Source organism: Molothrus aeneus, chromosome 12 (genome assembly GCF_037042795.1).
Source record: "Molothrus aeneus isolate 106 chromosome 12, BPBGC_Maene_1.0, whole genome shotgun sequence".
Lineage (NCBI taxonomy): Eukaryota > Metazoa > Chordata > Aves > Passeriformes > Icteridae > Molothrus > Molothrus aeneus.
In genome coordinates, this window is record NC_089657.1 from 20,710,740 (window position 1) to 20,737,213 (window position 26,474).

Below are 26,474 nucleotides of genomic sequence, written 5' to 3' on the forward strand. Positions count from 1 at the left end.
ACATTTCCAGTCTTTTGGGCATTTAGGAGCTTTTGATTTTGCTTTGCACCCAAGAAAAACAAATCTCCAAATGTGCACAAATAACTCCTTTAGCATTTCCTCCTTTTATTTGCAGCTGATTTTTACATTGTTCTCTGCTACCTTGTCCTCGTCTTTCCAAAATTCCTGTGCCTATTCAAGCCCTACCTTGGTGCACACATTTTGTTTAGTTCTGTAGTGATTTATCTCCAGCAATCCTGCCGACCACGCCCATTTCAATGTTGCAAAAACCTAACTCGGGGCTGCAGTATGTGAATCACACTCTGGTGTGGGAGATGGCAGAGTACCAGAGCAGGCCCTGAAGAAGGGACATTTGGTAGATTAGAAGATGGTATTTGTTTGAGCCTGACTGCTAATGCTGACACAGAACTGCCTGTCATGTTGCCTTGCCTTTCTGCAAAGCTGGATTTGTGTTTGTGATTTGCATGTGATATTTTCAAGTGTTCCTATTTTAAGATGATTCTGCCAAAGTAGCTGTTTTAATTTGAATTTGATATAAAATCATCCAACAGTTGAGACATATATAAATTACCTGTATTTCAACTGGTCTATTTTTAATTCTAAATATTAGTCATTTACAGAAGCGAATAAAAATATTTTGGAAAAGGAATAAATTCTTGTTTAACTACTTAAATTTATCAACCTTGATGAACCTCTCAGTCTGCAAACTGGCATTCCAGTCCAGATCCTAAGGCTGGAATCCAAAACTGTTTTAGGATGATGGCCCAGCTGTTTCTATTTTATTAGATAAAAATGCCTTGGCAAAGTGTATTACAGCTAGTAAGGTTTTGATTAATGTTTTTTTAGTATGACTATATCACACTTCTTTATGTAAGTATTTGCTGGATGTAAGTATGGACAGAATCATATCCTTATGAAGATTTCATGATGAAGTGTTTTTTTACTTGAAGCAACAAAAGCTTAGCTAATAAAGTAACATTTTACTTTTATTCAAAGGACTTACATGCCTCAATCAATTTTCTGTTAAAAACAGTTTGAAGCTTTCTCAGCCAAAAATGTCTAAATTAGGGCTTGATGACTACTGCTCAACACAGTGCATTTCTCTCCTACAACACCTTCTAGAAATACTTTGGTTACAATTGTTTAAGAGATCTGAAAGAAAATACTGTCTGCTGTCTATAACAGATCTCAAGATCTGTGAATCTCTCCATTATTACTGTTGGTCTTAGTTCAGAATTTCTGAACGGAAAAGCAGTTTCACAGGTGCAGTCAATATTTATTTTCTGCAAAATGAAATCAAATATCATTAATGTAAACATATGTAATACATAAATATTAATCCATTAAACCTTTGGGGATCATGGCACTGAACTTTATGGCAGTCGTGTCACTTGACAATAATGTTTCTTGCCAATAACAGAGGTTTCCACATCAATAAACACATCTGAGAATAGGAGAACCCTTCACAACATAAAAGAACAGTACCTGAAACAAAATGCTACAGAGAATGGTTACATGGAGCTGTTCTTTAAAACTATGTAGACTGAACAATTGCCACTAAAACTCCCTCTAAAAAAATAAAATTATTTGTTAATAACTTCTGTTACCTAAAGTTAGGTAGATCATGCCAGGTAGCACAAAATACAGTAGCTGGAATATGCAAAATAATTTGGTAGGCCCAAGTAATGCTTCAGCAGAGCTGTGTAGAAATCAAGAAGGATTCTCTGTTCCTTCTTTAATCCTTTTCCTTTTTTCTTCCAGTGCTTGTTTAAACACAGTTTTCAAGGTATTGTAAACATATGGCCCATTCTCAGAATCGAAGCTTGTCTAATAAAAGAGAGAAGTTTCAGTTCAGTTGTTAAAGAGATACCATACAGCAAAATGCAAAGTAAATGCACAACATTAAAAAAAAGCTTTGAGATTTATCAAAGAAAAGATTTGTTTTTGATGGAGTGCTTAATGCCAAGTGTTTTCAGTTTTATGTTAACTAGACATTAAAATAGAAGAAAGAGAAATCTGGTGATTGTTTTAACAGGCAGATTTACAAGAGATGAGGAAACAGCACAGTGAACATTCTGTTCAAGCTCAGATTTCATTGACTGAATCTGAGAAGAAATCTGAGCTGAGCAATAGCTTCACCTGTCACTGTTACTCAATGAGCCCAAAGCAGAAATTAGTTACTCACATCCTGTGGTACAGGTCTGGAACAGAACTGACTTGCAGTGTAATTTCAGAAAGTGATTTAATCTGATGGAAAGAATTCACATAGTACAGAATCTACCAAAGTCTTTGGGAAGCTACTCTAGGTGATTAGTCAGTGTCACCCTGTAAAATTCTCTTTTCCCTAATTTGAAGATGTCCATGAACTGGCAGTGGTCCAGAAAGAAAAACGAGACTCCAGGATTAAGGTTGTAGTGACAGAATTTTAATTTTTTAGAGAATATTTCCAACCCTTTATGTATGTGATTATTATAAAATGTAAACTCTGAAATAAATAAGCTACACTGAAGCAAGAAGGAATTACTGTAGCCTTTCTCACAGAGGCCTCCTTCTGTTGATTGATTTACCCTTCATGATTTAAACCAAGTAAATACAATATCTTGGATAGTTATTTGGGATTACTTGCCTTGGAGAAAGCTTTAATAGCACGAGCAAGTAAGGCCTCCTCCACATCAGCTGGCAGCACTTGCAGTTTCGCCACACAGTGTAAAATACAAAGGATGGTCTGACACTGCTCCTGGTGGGGAAAAGGAACAGCATCTCATCAGAAGAAATATTTCCATAAAAAGCAGTTTAGCACTCAGATTTTGTTAACTGCTGTTTAAACACCAGGTTGTGCCTTCCTGTACTGAAACTTCATGTGCAGGAGTTGGTGGGGAATTCCCACCAGCCCAAAGAGCCGCTGCATAATTATTTCAGTCATGATAGGAAAACTCTTCTCCTGAGTGCTACAAACTACTCTGGTAATTCCTCCTTATTTCTGGGAATTTCAAGATTCCCTCCATGAACAGTAGCCTTCCTGTGAATTGGCATAGGAAGGGTGAGATTTGATCTTTTCAGCCCAAAATGCTGTGCATGTTCAGGGCTTTTTTCCCCCATCTTGTACCTCTCTCTGTTCCTCCCAGTCTCCGTCACCACTGGAAACTGGCAGAGACACTGAGCAGTGCGAGCAAGGAGGAAGAAAAGGAAGAACAATCTTTGTGGCTGTTCCTTCCCAACCCTTTCCCAGCTTAATTAAGGGGCTGGAGCATTTGTCACACAAGCAATCTGCTCTAGGTAACTCTGTTTTGAGCAAGACACTTGGACTAGAAGATATCTAGAGATACCTAGACAATTCACACAATTTGATGCAGAATTAATTCTCATTCTGATTTTGAAAGAGAATTAAGTGGCTTTTTTAAAGAGCAACCCTTGCCTAAAGCGAAGGAATGAATTGTCAGATCGAATATGTACCTTTCCCAGCAAGTGGAGCGCATCCTGGGATTCTGTACAATGTTTTGCCAGCATGTCAATATCATCTTTGGATATAATAGGTTCTTTCAGCTGCTCTATCCATGACCACATCAAGCTGCAGAGGATAAAAGGATCTCTCTCGGTGCAGATTTTATCCCAAGCTCCATCTTGAGAATTCAGTTCTTTCTTAAAACAAAGAAAAATACAAACAAACAAAATAAAACTGAAAATGCATTATCTATATACCTTTGCCAAATTCTCTTTGATTGTAGCAGTATTTGGCTCTTATGTTCCAACAAGAAAAGAGTTATCCAAAAAATTTGTGTTTTTTTCGAGAGTATCAACATTAATCAACAATAATACAAGTGATTCTTTAAAACAGAAGGATGACAGCAGCAGTGCAGCTGAGAACCTCCCAATACTCCATTGGAATACATAAACCAGCTTTGCATTACAACTTCAAAGCAAATGTTGCTAAGAGGATTTGGGTTTGACAATAAGCAGTTAAGTTTCTACTAAATTCTTTTTCTTTTACTCACAAATCCTCTGATTAGTTCTGAGAAAACACTGATGAAAACCAACTCAAACTTTTAAAACCTGTACTATTTCTGTGCCACCAGCAGCCACGTTACAACCAGAAATAATGGCATCAATTTCCCCCAGTTAGGAAAGTGAACATAACCAGAACCTCCACCCTCCTGCTATAGACCAGAATGTGTAGGTGTATCTTGCCAGCCTGTGAAAGACCTGCACCCAGGCCTCATATAAATTGCTATCCCAATGTGCCATTTCAAAGATCCACATGGCATTTTTGCCATTCCAGGAATTCACTGAGGTGAAATATGCAGAGCCTGTAGCATGGGTTTGAGTTAAAAATTACCTGCCACATTTCTACCTTCTGCTTCACTTCATCCTCTCCCAGAAATTCATTTATATCTGCAAGTGCTTTGGCTGCCAAAACTCTTCGGGCTTCCAAACTTAATTCTGACTGCAGAACAATGTGTGGAATTGTCTCTGACAACTCTCTGCTACTCTCGCTTTCATATCCAATGGAAAAGTTCACTTTGGAAGAGGAAGAAGAAGAGTCAGAGTCCTCAGAGAGATAGAATCTCCTGCCATATATATTGGTCTTGTGGTCCTTCCTGTGAGCAGTCTCACTGGCAAAGCTGTGCCTTTGCATCCCAGGTTCCTTGGGATTGTGCATGGACGCGAGGCCTGAGGAAAAGGTCCTGCTGCGTTGTACTTCTTTGGTAGAGCTCCTTCTGTGACAGGAGCCATCCCTTCGTCCATCCAAATCAAATTTCCCTTGACTCCGGAACGTGCACGTGTTACGCACTAATGCCTCTTTGTTTAACTCCACCTGTGGCTTTGCCTCACCTGTGGCAGAACATTCCTCTTCACTGTTCTGCTTGGGTTTGTTGTTCACTAAGATCTGAGCAGGCACTGTCCAGGCAGTGTCATCCTGTTCCAAAAGAAACTCAGTTCTCCTTAGGTCTGACTCACTGTAGCTCAGACGCCTTCTCATATGAGTAAGAGGCTGAAGGCATTCGACATGCCTTCTTCTACAGAAGGCATCGCATTCGTGTCCCAGGGAGACGTGTGAGTCCTGGCTGTCGAGAGCAGAGGAGTGGGTGTAGGACGAGTCCAACGTGTCGCTGTCGTGCCTGGCCAGCTCCCGCTCGAGCTCCGTGGATGTCAGCTGGGACACGGTCGTCTCAATCTCAGCTGAGAGGTCTGGGATGTCCAGCAGCTCTGCCTCTACCACCTGTCTGTTCTCAGCCAGGTCCAGCAGCAGCTTGCACACCAGGTGGATGAGTTTTGGCACGTGCTTGAGGTGCCTGCTCTCGTAGCCATGGAGCAGGTGCCTCTGGCGGGTCAGGTACTGGGACAGGGTGACCGCATGCGCCTTGGGCTCGCAGCACGCGAAGACGTTGCGGAGAGGGACCAGGAACTGGGAGAACTCCCTGACACACAGCAGCTGCCCCCGGGTCTGGATGGAGTTGGGCCTTTTGGCTCTGACAAACAGAATCGCTTGGTCAGCACTCATTCTGGTGGCAAAAACTAAGTAGCAAGCTATTAGAACACCTGGAAAATACAAAGACAAGATTAGTGAAGGAACTGTCACACTCAAACAAATACTCCGTGGAAATATGGGATAGAAATTAATATAGGTGAAGACAGAGTGTCCTCTATTATGTGATGCTGTTACTTAAACGTAATTTCCTGTGAAGAAGCACGAGACAGTGAAGCCCTGCTCACTGCACTGCAGTGGGAGCTCCCCACAGCCTCTCCAGGAGTTCCACTATTCACAAACATGGGAGTAATGGAAGGGCACAACCAGAAAGGACTTGAAAGGAGCAAATGAAATTTTAGGTTCTCCACCAAATCTACCCAATCCAACAGTGAGTGGCAGGTTTGTGAACATGTTATAAATACTGGACAAAGAAAGTGTACCAGGGGAATCCTTCCCCTCCAGAAGCAGCTCTCACATTTGAATGTAATGGAACAATTATACAGATTAAAAACTCTATCTTACAGGTCTTTCATTTTAATATACTAAAACTGATCTTCTCTAGCCATTGAGGACATTTGGACACAGTAGTTTAGCACTTTTAACCATTTTATAGAGGTCCATCTTGCAGTGACACGGAATCTAGCCCAGTTATTACTGGTTTATAACCAGAGATGGTTGGAGTTTCTAGAGGAACCCTGGTGCTGCTCCTGCATGGGGCACGTACCTGTCCTCCCGAGTCCTGCATGGCAGTGAACAGCCACCCTCCCCTCCTGCAGGGCAAAAGACATCACCTTTACCATGTCAAGGATAGTCGTGAGAGATGCCACGCCATAATCCTTCCATCCAAAATTATAAAAATAAACTGAAATAAAAAGAGAGACAGTGATTTTCTGCCACACCAAATGTGAAAGGTGTACTACTATTTGCAGAGGAGAGATTACTAATAAGAAATTATAGTACTAAAATTGCATAATGGAGCTTAAAATCTGACTACATCTTGTTTGCAAGAGATCATTTTCCCATTTCAGTGTATGCTTGCTATTGAAACTTGATAGATACACGAAGCTAGCAAAGATTTGTCAAACTCAAGTTCAGCTAGAATGTAAAAGAGGTAACAAAACAGTGATTCATGCAAAATTGCTCAGCTATATATAGAAAGAGGGCAATTTTTTCTTTTCAGAAATAAAAGCACTTCTTCAGTCAGCAGCTGCTTTTTACAGAGAGGCACTTTCACTCTTCTCACCATAACATGAAAATACAAAAATACTGTCAGGAGCAGTGTCCTCTCATGAAATAACCCTTTACAGTCTAGGTAAGAAGACATGAGTGTACCAGAATTTGTGAATACAGAAGAAAAAGCGAACTGTTGTCCTTCCTTTAGAAACACCTGAACACTAAGCCTCCATCTCTCTCTGTATAATACACAATCTTCAATAATGTGTTATTTGCTCTTCATTGTATTTGCCAGGTTTCACGTTTTGTGCAATGTTTCCTACATAGCTGTGTTTAATTCACGGGAATTCAAGTAAAAATATCCTTAAATGTCAAAGTCAATAATTAATGAGGAACAACAGCAGGAGGGAACTTACTGCCAGCCTCCATAAAGGCTTCAGGACGGTAGGTGAAGCCACTCTCCTGCTCCAGGGGGTTCCCACAGCTCGCGTGCTCCCCAGGACGCTGAAGGTTAATTATGGTTTTTATGCCACATCTTAAGGAAGGAATAGATGAGTCAAAGTATTACGGGCAGCCAAAATCTCATTGTCCCTTATTTTCTGAAACACATATTTATTCTTAGTGGATAATAAATCTTTACCTGTAGAGCGTTAAAATGAAAGGATCTTTATCAACAATCCAAATCTATGTTGAAAGAGAAAATGGATCAGGAATTACACCAGTAATATTTACAATAAATAATGACTAAATTTGTTACCTTTCAAACTGCTCAATAATGTTGTACTTTTCAATTAATTCTGTTGAGGGTCGAGCCATAGCCAGGATGTTATCTGTTATCCTGAGAAATTAGAAAAGTAAATAATAATATTATCATTAATAATTTCCTGGGCATGAGTCTTCCAAAATAAGAATATCGTTATATTCAAGAAATAGAGAAATACCTTGGTGATAATTGGAAATTACTTTTAAAAATTCTACTATGCCACAGTGTTAATGATAAATCCTATTAAACTGATATAGATGGAACATTATCAAAAGACAATTACTGGAACTGCCTAAAGGCCAGGACATAAGTAAAAATTCCTTTGAATAGAAATCTGGACCCAGATCCCTGTTTATTCCTTTAAGGTTTGTAAATGCTGCTTAAGCATTTGCCATTAGAAAAAAGACAGTAAGAATGTCAAGATACATTTCATGTGACTTTTGCTGCACATGAATGTCCTTCTGAACACATGCCCACATTATTTCACCTGCAGGAAACGCTTTTACTTTTCAATTTTATTATTAACATATTTAATTCATTTGCATCCTAATCCTTAGTAGCCCAGAACAGCTTTTTAATAATTCATGACACACAGGTATTTTTTCTTTTGGATCTGAACCAAACCCACTGTAAGTGAACAGGAACCTTTCACTGTCTTTCCTGGGCTGTGTACAACAGCCACTGGGTCAGGTTCTAATTCCAGATCAAATTCTCGTTCCGTTTGGCACTTGGCAGCTGGTTTTTCAAAAGCCTGGCTGTTTTGCCACGTTGAGCCGCTCACCAGGAGGAGTAGAGCCCCTTGATGGCCTGCTCGTGCTCGGCCCAGCGCGCGGGGTTCTCGTACTTGCAGGCGCGGCCGCCGCAGGCCATGGAGCACTGCATGTGCCCGGGGATGACGTGGCGCAGCCGCTCCCCCATCTTTGTGTACTTGGCCGTGGGGCGCCTCGAGCTCCCTGCGACACAGGCAGAGCCACGTTAGCCAGGAGCTCACTGAAAAACACCACTCAGCCTTATGACAGAGTCACAAACACCAGAAAATATGCAATATGTATTTCAGGCTCGTTGCTCAAGGAAGGATTCTGAGGGGGAAAAATCGCTTGCATTACTGCCAGGTATTTTTTCTGATGAAGTTAGAGGTTAGTGACATCCTTTGCAGCTGAAAAAAGTCACAGTCCTCTTCAACCTGAAATCAATATAGTTAACCATGTCCTCAGAGTATGCATGAATGTGTGCTTCTGTTTTACCTGTTATTTATAACTGAGCTGTTAGAGTAAAAAGCACGTATTAACACCTGAATAAGGAATCAGTGAACAAAACAGAATATACAAAATACAAGAAGAAAATTAAACCCCACTATTTTATCCACACACAAAAAGTACTGTTAACAGAACAAAACTATAATAATACCGAGAAAATACCCAGAACTGCCAACAGTCTCAATGAAAAGTACTTTACTTTTTTTTTCAGGAAAAGTGGCGTCTAGCTCCTCGGGGCTGAGCGACGACAGAGCCACCATGACCCGGTGCGTGGACGAGGAGAGCAGCTCCACCACGGAGCTGCGGCGCCGCTGGCTGAGGCGGAGAAGGGGATCGGAGGAGGAATGCCTCCGCCCCTGGAAGAAGTGGCTAAAGATGCTGACGGCCGAGCGCCGACGGGGGGAAGGCTGCATGGCTGCGCGGCCCCAGCTCCGCCCGGCGCCGCTGCCCGGGGCGCTCTGAGCGCAGGGGAAGTTGCTCAGCGCTGAAGTTGCGGGAGCAGAGCGGAGCATCCCCGAGCGCGCTCGGCAGCTGGTCCCCGGGCTGAGCTGTCGCCATGGAAACGGAGGATGCAGGCGCTGCTGCCAGCCAGCCCCGGGCTGCTTCTTTCCACAGGGATTGCGTCTGCTCGGGACAAACTGTTCCACCGCTTGATGAAAGTAGTTGCTTGTCAAGTAGGTAATTTTCAAAACGCGCTGGGAACAACCAAAATGTTTGTAATAAACAATGGGAGTATTTAGTTCCTGCTCAATAACAGGCATTCAGAACTCGCTAAGACACAAAATACTCCATTCAACAGAACAATCAAAATGTAGCTGGAGGCTCTGCCTCCTGAGAGATCTGTAAGGAAGCACATTATACTCCCCCACCTCTTGGTTCTTCATTCCACAGCCACCTCTCCTCCTCCACTTCGCTGCTCCAAAATGCATCATTAGCTGTGTAATGACTGGGATTAGTGTGTTCCTGCTGAAATGCTTTAGTACATGATGAATTGTAGACTGTTTGCCTGGACCATTCACATCTTCTAACAAAACACAATTTGTTATCCAAAACAAAAGGCTGGGTTTTTTTCCAAGGCACAGCTTTTTTATGAAGCAAAGCTGTTAACCCTGCATCCTGACAGAAAGCAGATCACGAGGAGGAGAAGGTGTGTCAGCTGAGTGCTTCAGGCTTCTGAAGGTAGGTATGAGGTGGCAAATTGCCTCCCACTTTGCTTCCAGTGTGCTGAGCAGGAGAATGAGGTGGCCAGAAAGATTGCAGCACTTGAAAAAGCTCCTGTGCACAGAATGGACTATAGTGATGTAAAAAGCCTCTGTCATCCCAATGTCTGTGCATCAGACTGCACAGAAAAGGGAAGACTAGGGAAATCAAGAAAATTCACTTGAAATTTGTCAATAAACAAATTAATCCCACTGCATTTTCCTAAAACACATTTGTGTTTCTTCTTGTACCACAAAACCGGTAACTTGTACAGAGGAATTTGCATAAGAGGAAGTTCCCTTTTGGGACAAATTCATCAGGCAAAAATCTGCTTCTTCCAGGCACTGACCAGGGACTGAAGGCCTGAACTTTGACTGCTGCTCCCCAGCTCTTACAGAGACGTGGCAATGCTTGCTGTGGGTACCAGGCCTGAAATATCAGCAGTGATGTCGTGTGAGGAAAGGAAAATGTTCAAAACCTTGACTCATCATTCATCAGTGGAACTGATATCAACAGGTGAGGAAACATGTAAATATACTTTTATTTTGGGGGTTGCATGGAAGAGAAAGGAGATGAAAAAGGCTATTTCAAGTGCTACCTGTATCCAAGGAATGTGAAAAATATTTTCTAATTCACTACATTCCTTTCTTGGTTTTAATTATTTTTCTCTTTCTCTTTCCAGAAACTTTTCAGTATATATCAAATGATAGTGGAGACAGAAGTGAGGAAAATAAAATGCTACACATCATTATTTCCCTACTTAATCTAGCAGATTTGCAAACAAACACTCACCCAAAATGGTAAGAAAGAATTGCATCTTGTACAAGTTTAAATAATTAGAAAGGTGAGTTTTGCTGAAGGCAGGTTTGTGTTTTCAGAGAGCTAGGCAGTTTCTCAACACAAAAATGGCATAGTTTCTTCCATTAAGAGATCTGACAAAATGAAAATTACAGAAAAGGTTGACATATTATCACCATGATATGCTGATTAAATAATGCGGTTTGGTTTTGTTAGAGACATTTTACATTTATAACCATGGATAATATTTCTGGGGTTTTTAAATTTTGTGGGGTTTTTTTCCAGAATTGTTCTAAGCATTTATTATGAATGGCACATCAGAGCCAAATTCTTACCTGAACTCATATTTGCCAGATACACACTGCTCTCTATCAGCGAGGAGTATGGTTGCTCATTTTGCAGCAAAACTCCTGCAGCCATTGCAGTACCTGTTGAAACAATGGAATAATCACTGAAAGCCTATGAGAGAAGCTCAAAATGGGCAGAATAAAGGCACATGCTCCTGGTTATGTTATGGAGTCGTTGAAGATTTGGGCAGTCAGGCATGGGCTGGTACTTGACAGACTGTCTACAATGCACGGCCCCTCGCTGCTCTCTTCCCTGTACTCTTGGGCTTTGGAATCACATCTGTCATGATTCTCCTCTAACAAGAAAACTGAACCCACTCCTCTCTCCAGGCAGAAACAGATTTTTTCTCTACTGTTATTTCTAATACAAGGTAAGTCCTGCTCTGAAGACCTTCTATCCGACAGAAAGATAAAGCAAGCTGTAGATATGAACACAGTCATCAGTCTGTGATGCTTAAATAAACCCTTTGCATAGCTCTTGAATGGAAATTCTTACTGAGTATAAGATCACCCTTCTGTTTCTCTTATCTCTATAGGAAAATAGCTGCAAGCATGACAAAAAAGAGCAATTTTTATACCAAACTAAGCACATCTCTGCTGCATCATTAGCTAGAGAAAGTTTGCTAAATAGACAAACCTTGGGTTCCCAAGTCTGCAAAACCAGTATTAGGATTCAGTGTAAATAGGGTTTTAAAAGACAGATGTGCTAAAAAAATATATATAAAAATAGAAGAGTCCTGCGGGGATGAGGTGATACAATAGGCCTGTGTGGTGCTAACTGCTTGCTGTTCATTGTCCAGCTTTTATCTCTAATTCTGCATAATAATTTTTGCAGCAAATATTTAAATAAAATTTATTCATTCAGATATTATATTATCTACCACATACTTGAATAAATTATTTTTCCAACAATGCTAATGGACTTTATTCCACAAAGTCAGCCAGTGCAGCTCTGTTCATTTCAAGATGCTTAATGGTGGGAACAGATTACAGATTCACATTAAGAACCCTTTCACAGAGCTGCACCAGTCCTCTCAAAGGGATGAGAATTACATTTGTCAGTGAAAGACAAAAAGCCTTCTGAAACTTCAGAGATGCTCAGAAAGGCATCTCTAATGTAGGTATTTTAAGAAGAATATTAATCAAGAATATTAATCAAGAACACTCTTTAATAAAGATTAAAAGAGTATATGGAGCATTTTCTACTCAGCTACTTGACCATCTGACTCTGTATTCTGAAAAGTCAGTCCTTTAATAAACTACCTTCATATAATTGCATTCTATTTGGAGAAGTTCCAGAACCTCTATTTTTTTTCCAATGGATTTTGAAATCAGTAAGTGATGGCTTCCATTATCAGAGGAAACTTTGAACCTAAAGAAAGTACTTCATTTTATCCCCAGAATTTCTTTTTTAGAGTTAATAATTCTGAATTAACAAAAATTATTGGTTTCTATTTCTCAGAAAGTTCTCTTCAAAATTCCTAACAGCTTGTCCAGATAAGATTTGAAAAAGATATCTCATCATACTGGCAGCAGAATCACCACCATGACGACTATTTAGTTCTCCTATTTCCCTATACTCAAATGATTAAAAAATAAAGATATTAAATATCAGGGATATTTCTATCTAAAAATATTTCCTTTTTTTTTTTTTTTACCCAGGAATCAGGCTGATAAGAACTCTTAACTCTTAACCTCTTAATGAGATGGAGGTTAATGCAAAAGAGAACATACCTAGAGTATGAAAAAATACTAGCAAGCTTCTTCTAAGTGGCAGAGGTGAGCTCTTTGTTTCTTTGTTGTCTAACCAATTTTATTTCATTTATATTCCATAATTCCTGTGCTGCCCAACTGACCTGAATATTTTGTCTGTGCCTTTCAGTTTGCAAAACTTGATTGACAGCTCAGTGTGATCAATGGGAGCAATTCCTTTATATTTACTTCTGAAAAAAAAGTTAGTAATATTGTGACAAATGACTTTGCTGAGCTACACTGCACTCCCTCAGACAGGTGTAAGGTGGTAATTTGGGACAGGTCAGTGCTGATGTTCCTACAGAGGGGCATTATGTTCCTGCACCAATAAAAAGGATGCTAGAAGTAAAGTGCTTAGGTTGAAGCAGCAGCAGCTCTCTCCTGTTTTGCCTCTGTACCAGATATTCTTGGTTTTTAAAGATGTTCTTCAGCATTTTGCTCGTCTCGTGAACGCTCGGTAGCTGCGGAAGGCACAGCCTGGAGCACTATTCCAGGTCGCGGTGCCATGGAGCTGCCTGAGGATCCGAGTCACGTACCTTGGGGCAATCATCACGGTATCGCCTTAATCAGCTCTGCTGCTCGATCTCTGCTGTGCGTCCCTATTGCCATGACAGCAAAGAGGCCGCCCCTTAATCCCGGCTCCCTGCACGAGTGAGAGGAACGGTATCTCCTGCGGTGCAGTTCCACCTCTGTTCAGCACAGGCAGCGGTGCCATCCAGCGAGCGGGAACACCCCGGCTCCTGACACCAAACACCAGGAAATGTGCCTGTGCTGTCGGCTGGCAGAAGGCAAGAGCAGGACCACGCTGCCCAAGGAATCTCCTGGAATCCTCATGCCAAGCACTCTGGGTATTTCAAGAGGTCCCCTCCAGGTGTGGGTTTGATATGTGCTTGCTTGATGTTTGTCTGCAGTTTTGAGTTCCTTTTCTTTCCCCCCACTTTTGAGCTGAACAATTTCTAACAGAAGGGATTTCTGTCTCCTGTTGCACTGGATTCACATGTTGCATTTGGAAACACGACAGCTGTCGAGCCCCACTCGCTGCTGCACACTTGCAGGGCTGCATTTCCTGCAGGGGATGCAGTGTGGGCACCTCGTGGATGAGGTCGCTCCCAGCACCCACCTTATGAACAGTGAAGCCCCTTGCCCACGCCCTTTCCTCTGCATTACAGGCCCTGCTCTTTGTAAGGTCACAGGGGAGCAGCAGGCCAGCTGGGACATGGGGGGTCCCAGCTCCTTCCAAAGGCCACCTTCCACTGGCAGCATCCCTCACTGGCTCTCAGGAGCTGGCTGCAGGATGGACCCTGCAAACCAGCAGTGGGGTTTGCAAATGACCAACTCTGTCTTGTCACAAAACATTTCTTACTGGCGTTTCAGGATCTGAAAACCAGTGGCTTCCAGGGGCTGGGCTGAATTTTTGCTCCAGACTGGAACGAGAGGAGCAATGTCCATTACTGCAGCAGCCAGAAAACAATGATACAGTCAAAAAGTGAGGAGACAAGAAGATGCTGGTCTCACTCTATCTTGGCAGTGAGGATGGTTATTTAATAAATGCAATTGCTACTGTTTCCTTCAGAACATGTTTTCAAACAGAGAGAAGAGCTTGCATTCCCAGCTGGAAGGATTCCAGTTAGGGCAGTGTAGCTGCCAGCATGGACAGTAATCCCATTGTAAGGCTCCCCACAGTGCCCCTGTGCACCTATCCACCAATACTGAGGGCCCAAATCTTTAATTCCTGTGGCTTTGGCAAACAAGGATGTCACAGCAGACCACACACTTAAAAAGATTACCTTTATGTATTAACATTAAAAAGTTTAGTAAGTTTTCCATTTCAAATATCAATATATGGGAAAAATTATTTTAAACCTCAAATATATTCATACAAGAGAGGCAATGCTGGTGCTTAGGCCTATCACATGAAATTCTGAGATTATTTTTACTGTTTTATTGTCTTCTAAAGTGAATGTGTTCTCTCCCTGTTGCAGTCACTTGTAAGTAACTACCTAGCAGCTAAATTTTTACAGAAACATAGTGAGCTCGCTGCAGGTAGGGGTGAGGGTAGCTTAGTACCTAAGCACTAGGCTGACACCTTTAAAATTTCCTGTGGCCTAATTCTGCAAGCACTTGAGAAGCTTTGCTTTTGTGAGCAGTCCCACAGAAGTCAACTGAATGTCTAAATATAAGATCACACGGGATACAGTTTCACTGCCAAAATGCAAAATCCTGTAAACAGCACTAATGGAGATGTTTCAGGCAGATGACTAAAGATAACTTCAATGATTAAGACTAAGTAAAAATAGGATAGTGTAGTGAGGACTGGGTATATTTAATGAAGTGGTTAAGAGCTACTAAATTATAACCTTGTCTCTTAATTCAGGCTTTGAATCTGATGCTTTAAGATTGGCAGATCATGAGAATTTCTAGCAAAAAATCTTCTAAATTGGCTGAGAGGTGGTTAGTCACTGGTTCAGGAAGCACTGGTAAATGAAAATGCATTTTAAATTACCACAGACGATCTAATTTTAACATTGCCAGGAATAACAAAGCATTTCTAAACGTTTGTAAAAAATTATGATAACTGAGGGTTTTGCTAAACTTGGATTATTATGATTAATGAAACAAGATGCAAAGGTTGTTGTTCTAATGCCTGTACCCGTGAAAAAGCTCACTGGGAACAGATATTTCATGAATGCTTAAGCTACAATTTAAACATGGTCTGGAAGGCAGTTTTAGCACTGAGCACACATCTTTCAGTAGGCACGCACCTCAATTCCCAAGGTACTTTAAAAAGCTCAATTATTTGAAATTTAAATGTTTTCTACCCGTAAGAAAACACCAAAATACTGGAAAAGCAATAAACACACGGATAAAGGACAGAGAGAAGACTAGGTAAAAATGTAAACAAATTTTCATATAGTTTAGTTATACACTACTTACACAGCAGGATGATACTACAGCTGCTGTGAAACTCCAGGGGTTTCACACTGGAACCACAACCAGAACGGATTTGTTATTTCTACATGTCTTTTACCCTCTTTGGGAAAAAATATTCCCTACCTGTCTTAGTAAAAGATGAATGTCATTTAATCATCAAGTTTGATATTTACAAAGGACTCTAACCTCTTTCATGTACAAAAGAGACAAGAGAATATAATTCATTAAAAGATTATGCAGGTGCTGGTTTGATGATTCAGTCTTTGCTGTTCATAGATTTTTGACATAAACAGCAAGAAACTGCAAGCTAAACTGATGGACAAGGCTCTCAATTAACTTGAGCCATGTTATTTAAATCACCTCTTTCTGTGGCAGTGCTAACCTAAGAGTTAACAGAAGGTATTTTAAACTACCTTGAACAGGCTGGCAGGCAGTAATTACTAGAGAGACTCATCAAGGAGATGGCGTAAAGTGAATATATTAACTGTTCTACAAACAAAAGTGCTGGCTCTGAGACCCTTGATCATGAACATCATGTTTACCAAGAGACTCTCAGACTCATCACACTGACTACTTGCAGAAGAATGAAATAGTCAGTAATTGTCAGCATTCTGACAGCACTCAAGTGCAAGTTCAAAAATTATCTCTGCGAATTAGAGGATTTTTACATCTAATACAGTCAAAACCATAGTAAATTTACAGGACTTTTAATAGTTTTAGTTATTTCAGTGTAACACCTTACCTGTTACCCTGCAAAAAGAATGAGTGAGTGCTGATCCCTTCATAGCTGCAGTATCAGCCACAAGAAACACGGTGCAGGGCAGTCACGTTTTACAGAGAAGCTGAATGAATTCTCCTGGTGTTTCCTGTGGCTAATCGGATCGGGGATGGTAATCTGGGAGGAGCCAGCAACGATCTTTTCTTAACCTAAACGGTGCGGGGAGTGCCTCGGGGACTATGCAGATAATCGTCCTAAACTGCTTTCTGCGTCTGCCCGGCCTTTAAAGGGATTGAGGCAAACAGGCCGCACAGCCTGATGTTCTAATAACTGACTCTCCCAGCTCTGCTCTTCCTGTTCACCTCATTTCCTATTAGCGACAACTGAACAGGTATTTATTTGTGTGTGTCTACATGCACAACACAAACAAACACAGAGCCACAGAGAGAATTTTGAGAAGTGAGATTAATTACAGTAAAACTGATACACTGAGATTTTGAAATGCCATGAAAAGAGAATTAGATAGAACTGTTCCATTGTTATCTGGGCCTATCGTTGTTATCTGCATAAAGCATTTATTCTTACCCAGTAAAAGCACAGAATGTCACTGAAGTATTTTTAGCAAGTATAAATTAACTGCATTAAAAGTAAGATCTCAAAACCATAACAAAAATAAATTAATATAAATATAATCAACTGTAATCAACTAAAAATATAATCAACTAAACCCCAAAGATTTTGATTTAACTAAATACTAGATAAACAATGTATATAAAATAGGATACAATATCTTATTCTATCTTAAAAATAGATCTTATCTCAAAATCTATTTCAAGCACTAAGTAGTAGCTGACGAAGAAAAGGGCTTTCATCTATTCCCATCACTTCCCTGCATGTCTTGTTAAAAATCCCTTCCATTAATGAAGCTAGGGATTAATTTAAAAAACCTCCCAATTATTTAGAAACAAATTATCCTTAAAATTAAAATCCAACATGATCTGATCTGTTCTGTGATCCTAAGTTTTTTGGGAAAAAAAAAAAGAAAAGAAATGGGACTTCAAAAGATTTGTACACAATTTGGGAGAATCCACCAAGGTACCTTGGCTACTTAAAAACCTGAACAGATTGTGGAGCCTAAAACCCTCTCTGGCACACCTTTCTTGTGTTGGTAGAAGTTTCAACCACAAAGGGGCCAAGCAGCCAGGGCTTCCCCAGCCTGCAGCTGCAACTGGGGGATTCAGAATCTCCAAAAATGAACTCATGTGGGTTCCCAGAGTGCCAAGAGCTGGTGTGCAGTGCCACTGCTGCAGCAGCCCTGCCCAGGCCAAGGGCCAGGCACACTCAGGTGTTGGTGAGAGCAGAGCCCCAGCAGAACAGTGAAGACTTCCTGGGAATGACAAACCTTCAGCAGGCATATGTATTGGAAATGTGGGGTAGAAAGACTCAGAGGTCAGCTTGAATGAAATATAAATTGTATAGTGAAATCAATCTGTTCTTTGCATTTCGGCTGTGGTTTGAGGGTTGCCCTTGGTTACCAGTCTGGGTCAATTCACACAACAGGAACAGCCCCATGCAGCACTCTTTGGTTTCACATTGTTCACTCACTACAGAAGTGGCTCTAGAAATCTGAATCTGTGAATTATGAGTAAAGGGATACATGTATTTTCCAAGTGTCAGCACACTAAAATGTGTTAACAAATGGAGCATCTGGCAAAACATTTTGTAGGAGTAGCTGGAGGAAGCTGGCATCATTTTAGTTGACTAAAGAACAAAGAGCAGCTTCAGATAACTAATAAATATTAATTAAATTCTTAATATAAGCATACTCTTTGGGAGAAGTTCCGAATGTTCACATTTGAGAAGCTGACATACCTAAGTTTTGTTTCCATGTGGGTAATATAACACTATTTACCTATTTGATTCCAGAGGGGGGTTAATCCTTGGAGGGTTTGGATTCCTGGTGCAACAGCCTCTGCTTTCATGTATCCACTTGTAGGTATCAGAGTTTTGCTAGCTACCCCTTCACCTGTTCCTACATTTGTATTTCTCACTATTAATGACTTTGTTCAGCTGAAGAACTAATTTTTTCTAGTGCTCGGCAGAGTTTGGCTAATTCCAGGCACCAGTGCCAAACGTGTTTGCTCAAACAGGACGTGCCACCATATTTGAGTCAAAACAAGGCTTTGTGCTAACTGAAGGTGACTTTTTGGGAGAATTAACCTAGAGGGTGAAATAATTTGCCATTTCCAAGGAAAGAATACACAGAGTAGGTGGGATGCTAATGACTAAACTAGCAATCTTCATGTCTCTAGGCTTGGCATTTTCCTGTTTCAACAAAATGAAGAATCCCAAGCCCTCTGGAAAATTCTGCTGAACTATAATTGCCATTTAAAGCATTTTAAGTAGAACAGGATCACTGGGCTTCTGGCAGCTTCTCTTGCACTGCCTCATGCCTACTTCACAGCAGAGGTAGCAAATCCACCTGTCCTGTGACCTTAGGTACAGGTTTATCAGATTAGGCAGGTAGAAAAGTGTCTGAATTGCCTCATCAGAATGTCTGACCACTGCCTACACTGCACTGCTTTTAGTGATACATAGAAAGAATCAAAATATCACATTATCTTAAAACTTAAAGCTGACTAAAACCTCAGATTAATTTTTATTAAATACAAACTGTGTGTTTGGATTCCTAGCTGGCTTTGGGCATTTCCAGCTTCTCTTTTTGCTCCTTGCTCTTCTCATAGTTTGGATCATAAAAATCAATTAATGTTGCTTTATTTTCGGCCTGTATTGAAACTCTGCAGGGGAGGCTTTAACTTTGTGTAACTTTCCAACATGTTATTGAAGACTTTCTATAAGTTCTACTTTTAGATATTTTACATATATATATATATATCAATATATATAGACACATATAATTTTTTTCTGTCCATTAAGCATAATGCTGTACCACCACAAATCAATCACAAAAGCAGACTCAAAGCCTTTGGCAGACCTCAGCTTTACCAGCAGTGTTACAGCTGTGGGAGAAATGTACACATTTAGCTGCTTAATGAGATCCCATAGCAGCAGCCCACCTGTGATCCCTGTCCTCTTTCATCATCTCTACTTCTGACAGTCTCTCTTTTCCTGTTGGTTCCACTGTTACCTAAAATTGCCAGTAAAGGACAAAATGTAGTGAAATGTTAGGTAAAGGCAGCAGCGTAATATGAAAATTTCAATTCAAAAGACAGTTCCAAAACTGGAAAGTTGTATCAGGTGTTCATTCAATGGACTTACAATGCAAAAGGTGACTACACATCTAGGAAAATAGTGTAGAACCACTTAAACTAGATCTAGCTAGAAAAAGGAAAGCTCTAATTTATGTGACAACTATCTTCTCCATGTCAGATTTCCCAGTTCCTAGACAATTCATTACACAAAATAAAATAGTCATTATGGTGTCCAAATGGTATAATTGGATTTCCAAAGAAGTGAAATATTTACTGAAACGTGTGGAAGAAACGCTTTTCGGGTCAGTTTATGTGTCGAGCCGAGCAAGTACACCACGAGAGAGGACTACATTGCTGATTGTACCTGAGGTGATACCCTCACAGCAGCTGGCCCTGCAGACTGTCTCCCTCTCTCACTTCATCTTGCCTTAGACATGCAGGTACTCCCTGTGTCCCACATAAACTATTGAAGGAAACAAGAGATGGAAAAATCACAGAATCCCAGAATGGTCTGGGCTGGAGGAACCTTAAAGCCCATCCAGTGCCACCCCTGCCATGGCAGGGACACCTTCCACTGGCCCAGGGTGCTCCAAGCCCTGTCCAACCTGCCCTTGGACACTGCCAGGGATCCAGGGGCAGCCACCACCTGAATCACAACCTGAAAATGCTTTCAAGCAATACAAAAGTGCAAACACATTTATTTTGTACACATGATATTGGGATTAACTCCTCCATAGATGTGAAGCTGGGTGTTGCTCAGTGGTGTGAAGGACTCCCAAAAACAAGTCAATGAGAAAAGCAAAAGCAAGGGATCTATGCAAAGAGAAAACACTAAAGTCTAGATTATTAACAAATCAGGTAACCGTTAATCTTTTTGTTATTCCACTGAAGAGTGTAGTGACAGTCTGTAGCCAAAAGCAGTAATAGCTAAAGGTACTGGTGAGTGTGTGGAGTGACCTATGTATTGAGGTCCCTCAAGCAGGACTGACTGAGCTGCATTTTTCAGGGTGACTGAGTGATGATTAGAGGTAAGGTACAACCACTACTAAACCACTACTAAACATGCAGACACTGCTGAGAAGGGGAAAATCAGTTTCCACTGCACTACCCCGCTGTCCTTCACGGACCTCTCTCTCCCTGACATCTGTGGGTCTTTGCGAAAGTAAAACTACACAGATCATTTCTTATACTGGAAGCATTTTGAGGTTGTGATTCAGGGGGTGGCAGCCCCATGCCTGGAAGTATTCAAGGCCAGGTTGAACGGGGCTTGGAGCACCCTGGGCCAGTGGACCCCAGACCAGCCTGGGCTGCTGTGCTTCGGTTCTGTGACTATTCAACAGCGGGTGGCAGAGGGGCTGTGTCACCGCACATCCCCCGGGGGACCACAGGCCGTTCTCAACCACAACCGGTGCCGGGCACGGCCCGGGGACAGCGGGAGGAGCCCAGAGAGCCGTGCGGGGCCGCGGCGGGGTCTCAGTCCTTAAGGGAGGGGCCAGGCCGAGAGCAGCGAGCGCGGGGCTGCCCCACAGCCCGGGGTGCCCGGCGGGGTTGGGCGCTGTGAGGAAGGTGCGCTATGCGGGGCCCCGGGCGCTGTGAGGAAGGTGCTCTGTGCGGGGCCCCGGGCGCTGTGAGGAAGGTGCGCGGAGCTGTGCGGGGCCCCGGGCGCTGTGAGGAAGGTGCGCAGAGCTGTGAGGGGCCCCGGGTGCTGTGAGGAAGGTGCGCGGAGCTGTGAGGGGCCCCGGGTGCTGTGAGGAAGGTGCGCGGCGCTGTGCGGGGCCCCGGGTGCAGTGAGGAAGGTGCGCGGAGCTGCGAGGGGTCCCGGGCGCTGTGAGGAAGGTGCACTGTGAGGGGCCCCGGGTGCAGTGAGGAAGGTGCGCGGAGCTGTGAGGGGCCCCGGGTGCTGTGAGGAAGGAGCGCTGCGAGGGGCCCCGGTTGCTGTGAGGAAGGTGCGCGGAGCTGTGAGGGGCCCCGGGTGCAGTGAGGAAGGTGCGCGGCGCTGTGCGGGGCCCCGGGTGCAGTGAGGAAGGTGGGCGGAGCTGTGAGGGGCCCCGGGTGCTGTGAGGAAGGTGCGCGGAGCTGTGAGGGGCCCCGGGTGCTGTGAGGAAGGTGCACTGTGAGGGGCCCCGGGTGCTGTGAGGAAGGTGCACTGTGAGGGGCCCCGGGTGCTGTGAGGAAGGTGCGCGGAGCTGCGAGGGGCCCCGGGCGCTGTGAGGAAGGAGCGCTGTGAGGGAGGTGCGCGGCGCTGCGAGAAAGGTGAGGGGCGCGGGCGGGGCACGGACCCACCTCACCTGCAGGGCCGCTCGCGCCGCTCCGCCGGCACCGCCCCGCAACGTGCGCATGCGCAGGGAGGGACCGGGGACAGGGGAGGCAGCAGCGGGAACGGCGGGATCGGGATCGGGAATAGCAGTGTCGGGAAGAGCAGTGTAGGGATCGGGAACAGCAGTGTAGCGATCGGGAACAGCAGTGTCGGGAACAGCGAGGTCGTGATTGGGAAACAGCGGGATCGGGAATAGCGGGATCGAGGAGCAACGGGAGCCGGAAAGGCGGGGGCGGGGAGGACCGGGATCTGGAAAGGCGGAATGGGGGGAGCGCGCATGCGGGATCGGGAAAGGCGGGAGCAAGATCGGGATAACAGAGCGGTAGGTGAGGGGCAGGAGTGAGTGAGTGAGTGAGTGAGTGAGTGAGTGAGTGAGTGAGTGAGTGAGTGAGTGAGTGAGTGAGTGAGTGAGTGAGTGAGTGAGTGAGTGGAGTGAGTGAGTGGAGTGAGTGAGTGAGTGAGTGAGTGAAGTGAGTGAGTGAAGTGAGTGAGTGAGGGAGTGAGTGGAGTGAGTGAGTGGAGTGAGTGAGTGGAGTGAGTGAGTGGAGTGCGTGAGTGGAGTGAGTGAGGGAGTGAGTGGAGTGAGTGAGGGAGTGAGTGGAGTGAGTGAGTGGAGTGGAGTGAGTGAGTGGAGGGAGTGAGTGAGTGGGTGGAGTGAGTGGAGTGGAGTGAGTGAGTGAGTGGAGTGAGTGAGTTGAAATATTTTTCACGCTGTTTTACTGTCACGGTTTAATGTTTAATCGTGAGCCATTGGGTTTTAGTGGTAAAAGGTGGGAGCTTAATTGAAAATGTCCAGATGACCGTGTTTTCCAGGTGAATGGTGCCCACAGGTGGAGGTATGGTCGCACTGACGCTCCGAAGGTTTCAGCCTCATCCCCCTGCCCTATCCACATCTCATGAAGGATTTTATCGAGGAGATGCCACACAGACATAGGTCAGGGCTTTGAGAGGCTTGGCTGAAGATTTTTGATAGGCATGAAAGGCATTTAGGTCTTGGACACAGAGCAGAATAGGTTTGTAATGGTTTATTTTAATACTGTAGTTGAATATACAGTTGCTGATTAAAGGAGGAGTGAGAGCCGTAAACCTCTGCACATGTCAGTGAGCTGGGCTGGAACATCTGTCTGAGGGTCAGCAGGGTGTTCTTGGAGTGAGTGCCTGCTACCACGCTTGGGAAGTCTAAATTTTGGTTCAAGGTACTCACAGACTTTAGGCACTGTTCTTTGTCTGTCTTGTTAGCCACATCAGTACATTAGCACCTAGAATAAGTGTCCTTAGTGTATCAATTATTTAAACACTAGCAAGGTTTACGTACTTTTAATTGACTTTTTTCAGGTAAAAACAGGTTTGGGAACTTTGTAGAAATGCTGAAAAGAATTCTGTCACTCCTTTCTGCTAAGCTGAAGGAGTTGTCAGCAAGGAGACACAGGGCTTTTTTCTTAAAATGTGTCAGTCCCATCAGTGCTAAGTGTCTTAAATATGTCTTGATTTTTGGCAGCATAATGTATTCCTGCAATTATATTGATTTATAAACTAAAAAAATAAAAAGGTTGTGTGACTCTTCCTTCTGTCTTCCTCTAAAAGACTTGAATAGGGTTTCTCTGTGTCTGCCTATGAGAAAATGTTATTAAAATTCACAAGTTTCATTTTTTAAATGAACTGCAGGGCACACATTAAGTGTTTGGTCCCACAGAGTGAGATTTGTGCCTTTGCCATCAATTATCATTCTCATGTGTTTAGGATTTGGCTGGCTTGGGCTTGGAAGGCTGAGCACGGCTGTGATCACGCCATGTGATCTGTTCCCAAAATTTGTGTTTATCATTACATAATTACATGAATAAACAATCTTTTGCATGCTTCACAAAGAATTTGTAAAATTCATAGAAGAAAGCACAAAGCTCTCTTTGTTTTATTGTAAAGATGCAACCACAAAGGCATGAAAATGAATGCTTGCTTTGCTCTTTCTTGTCTGAAATAAGGAAAAAGTTGAGGTTTTCACCACAGCGTGTCCTTGGTTGGGCTCGTGGTGCAGTTGCACGCTTGTGCAGTGCTGCAGAGGGGGCAAGGCTGCTTCTGTCACAAGCTGAGCAGGGACAACCCCTCAGGACCATGGCACAGCAAAATCCGTGCTCCTGGAATGCTCAGAAATGCTGTCTTTTGAATTATATGGGTTTTTTACTCCAGAGACTGAATCAGAACCAGCAGAAAACTCAGTGAGGCTGACCATGAGGGGCAAGCTCCCAGATACAGACGGGAAAAGGAGCTTTCCTTGGTAGGTAAAACTCCAGGGGTGAAAAGGGGAAAGGGAGACTTCTTGCTTTCCCAGAAGTGTGACTTGGGGTCAGATGATGATCCTGGGAGCATGATGAGCCTCTCTAATGCTGCAGGGCTGAGCTGGAGCCTGACACTGAAAGAACAGCTCCAGGGAAACTGAGCATGCCGCCCCAGGTCTGCCCAGACCTTTCCTGGCTGGCTGGAGCTGATTTCACATCAGCCCGTGCCACCGTGTGGCAAAGGACCACGGTGCACAGCTCCTCTCCCAACTCCGAAACGCTTCCTGCCAGGTTCTGCCCTCTTTCTGTGGTCCTGGGATTGCTGGGGGCCGAGGGGCAGGGTGGGTTTCATCTGCAAGGTTCCTGACCTTCCTCTCAGCAGCTCCTGGGTCTCTTGGAAATCCCACGGGTTCAGCGTGGTGCTGTTCTGCCCTGTGATGTTATTCCAGCACACTGTGCTTTGGAGCCAGCTTTTCTGAGCATTTCCCAATTCCACCCAAGCAGGTAACTGAAGAATAACTGTATGGGGATAATCCATGAAACCTTTAACCTTTTGCCTTCATTTTTTCATCCAATTGCTCAGGGTCCTTTCTTCCCTTGCAGGAACACCAGATTTTGCAGCCTTCCAGTGCTTTAAGGGAGAGAGGGACTTTTTATCTGGGTAGATAGTGACAAGACAGGGGATAAAGACTTTAAACTGTCAGAGGCAGATTTAGGCCAGATATAAAGAAGAAATTCTTCCCTGTGAGGGTGGGCAGGCCCTGGCACAGGGTGCCCAGAGCAGCTGTGGCTGCCCCTGGATCCCTGGAAGTGTCCAAGACCAGGCTGGACAGGGCTTGGACCCACCTAGGATAGTGGAAGATGTCCCTGCCCATGGCAGGGGTGGAAGTGGATGGGCTTTAAATGTCCCTTCCAACCCAAACCATTCTGTGATTCCACAATTCTGTGATTTGAACACTTTATTCCACTTTTTGTTTCTTGCCACCCCACTCACTCCCAGGGGATAGCAGTGTTCTTTTCTAGCATAAACACAGCCTTTACAGAGATGATTCAGGTTTTCTCTGGGAGCCTTTCATTTGCACTGTTTATGCAGGCACATTGTGCGTTGTACAATGTCTCTCTTGTTTGCCATGAGCATCAGCGTGGTGGGAAGGCAACAAAAGACTCCGAGGGATACTCAGCAGATGTAAGGAAACAATGCCAGCAGCAGGAGAAAATAGCTGGAGAGGCTGCTCCTGGGGCTGGACACGTCCTCAGTGGGATGTGACAATGCTGTGGTGAGGGTGGAGAGGATCCCAAGTGGAAGCAGGTTTGTGCGCAGGGTCACTGGAACCGGTGGATCTTCTACATACTGAGTAGTGTGCTGGAACTCTCACCTTTCCTGGGAACAATGAACTATCCCTACTGCCACAAGTTTTCTGAGGGATTTAGCCTGGGCAGGGTGCTGGTGACAGCTCCTGCCCTCTCTGCCCACTGGCTGTGCTGTCAGAGCAGGACAGTGGGTCCTGCTTTCTGTAGTGACCGTTTCATATCCTTTCATTTGGCTTTGTGTGGATTTGGTTCCTGTTTCTCCTAAAAATATGCAAACATGTCTCTGCCAAGTTACCAGTCTTCTCCTGGTTCTGTAGAAATTTCTTGTTCTGACTACTTTTTTTTTTTTTCCTTGGCCTTTTATATGGGCCTTTGTATTGAGTTTCCTTTTACTCGCCTTTTTGGTCTATCTTTAATTCACATTTGTTAACTTCAAGACCTTAAAGCTGTGCTTTGACCTTTACAGCTCTGACAGTTTGCTAAGACAAGTGAGAATTTGTTGAAGGAGAGTTAGTTATCACAAAAGGGTATATGTTTCTGTAGTTTACCTCCCCCACACTTGTCATTAAAGCAATTTTTATAATTATGAGCTAATAATCACCCCATGTTTTACAACATCACAGGTAAAGTAATGGGAAAAGATCTGAGTGTTTTCAGCTTCAAGTGGCTGTAGTTCAAAATAACAATGAAGAAATTTGGAAGTCTGCAGCTTTGACTAGAGTGATTTCTTTCTCAAATGAGGGAATTGAGGAATTTTGAGACCCTCCCCCCGTGTATGGTGTGTGTCCTCCTTGCAGAAGGATGTTAATACACCAACATGGCAGGAGAGGAAGGTGTAACCTACTGTGTTTATTTCAGAAACCTACTTTTATCATTCACCTGGGTGTAACTGTTTGGCTTTCTAAAATGAATACTTAAATATTTTGCATTTAAAAAGCCTACAATGGTTGAAGGTA

The 26,474-nt window shown here is 43.3% G+C and overlaps 1 protein-coding gene and 1 long non-coding RNA gene across 6 annotated transcripts; one reads left to right on the forward strand and one right to left on the reverse strand.

Annotated features, from left to right (window-relative positions):
* Positions 1-85: 85 nt before the first annotated feature.
* On the reverse strand, positions 86-21,926 carry PTPDC1 (protein tyrosine phosphatase domain containing 1). 5 transcript variants are annotated; one of them, XM_066557834.1, is made up of 10 exons: positions 21,906-21,926; positions 10,993-11,085; positions 8,185-8,356; positions 7,398-7,478; positions 7,057-7,175; positions 6,192-6,329; positions 4,334-5,538; positions 3,454-3,639; positions 2,627-2,737; positions 86-1,827 (listed from the first exon to the last, which is right to left on the reverse strand). In XM_066557834.1, the coding sequence occupies exons 2-10, from the start codon at positions 11,075-11,077 to the stop codon at positions 1,711-1,713; spliced, it is 2,214 nt and encodes a 737-aa protein (XP_066413931.1). In that variant the 5' UTR covers positions 11,078-11,085; positions 21,906-21,926; the 3' UTR covers positions 86-1,710. The 5 variants fall into 5 exon arrangements, with proteins under 5 accessions (XP_066413931.1, XP_066413929.1, XP_066413928.1 ...); XM_066557832.1 differs by having other exon boundaries at positions 21,901-21,916; XM_066557831.1 differs by lacking the exons at positions 10,993-11,085; positions 21,906-21,926 and adding an exon at positions 8,859-9,161.
* LOC136561504 (uncharacterized) lies at positions 9,727-10,654 on the forward strand. The gene is made up of 3 exons (XR_010784356.1): positions 9,727-9,838; positions 10,201-10,375; positions 10,542-10,654. It is a non-coding gene; the product is annotated as an uncharacterized lncRNA (long non-coding RNA).
* Positions 21,927-26,474: the final 4,548 nt, after the last annotated feature.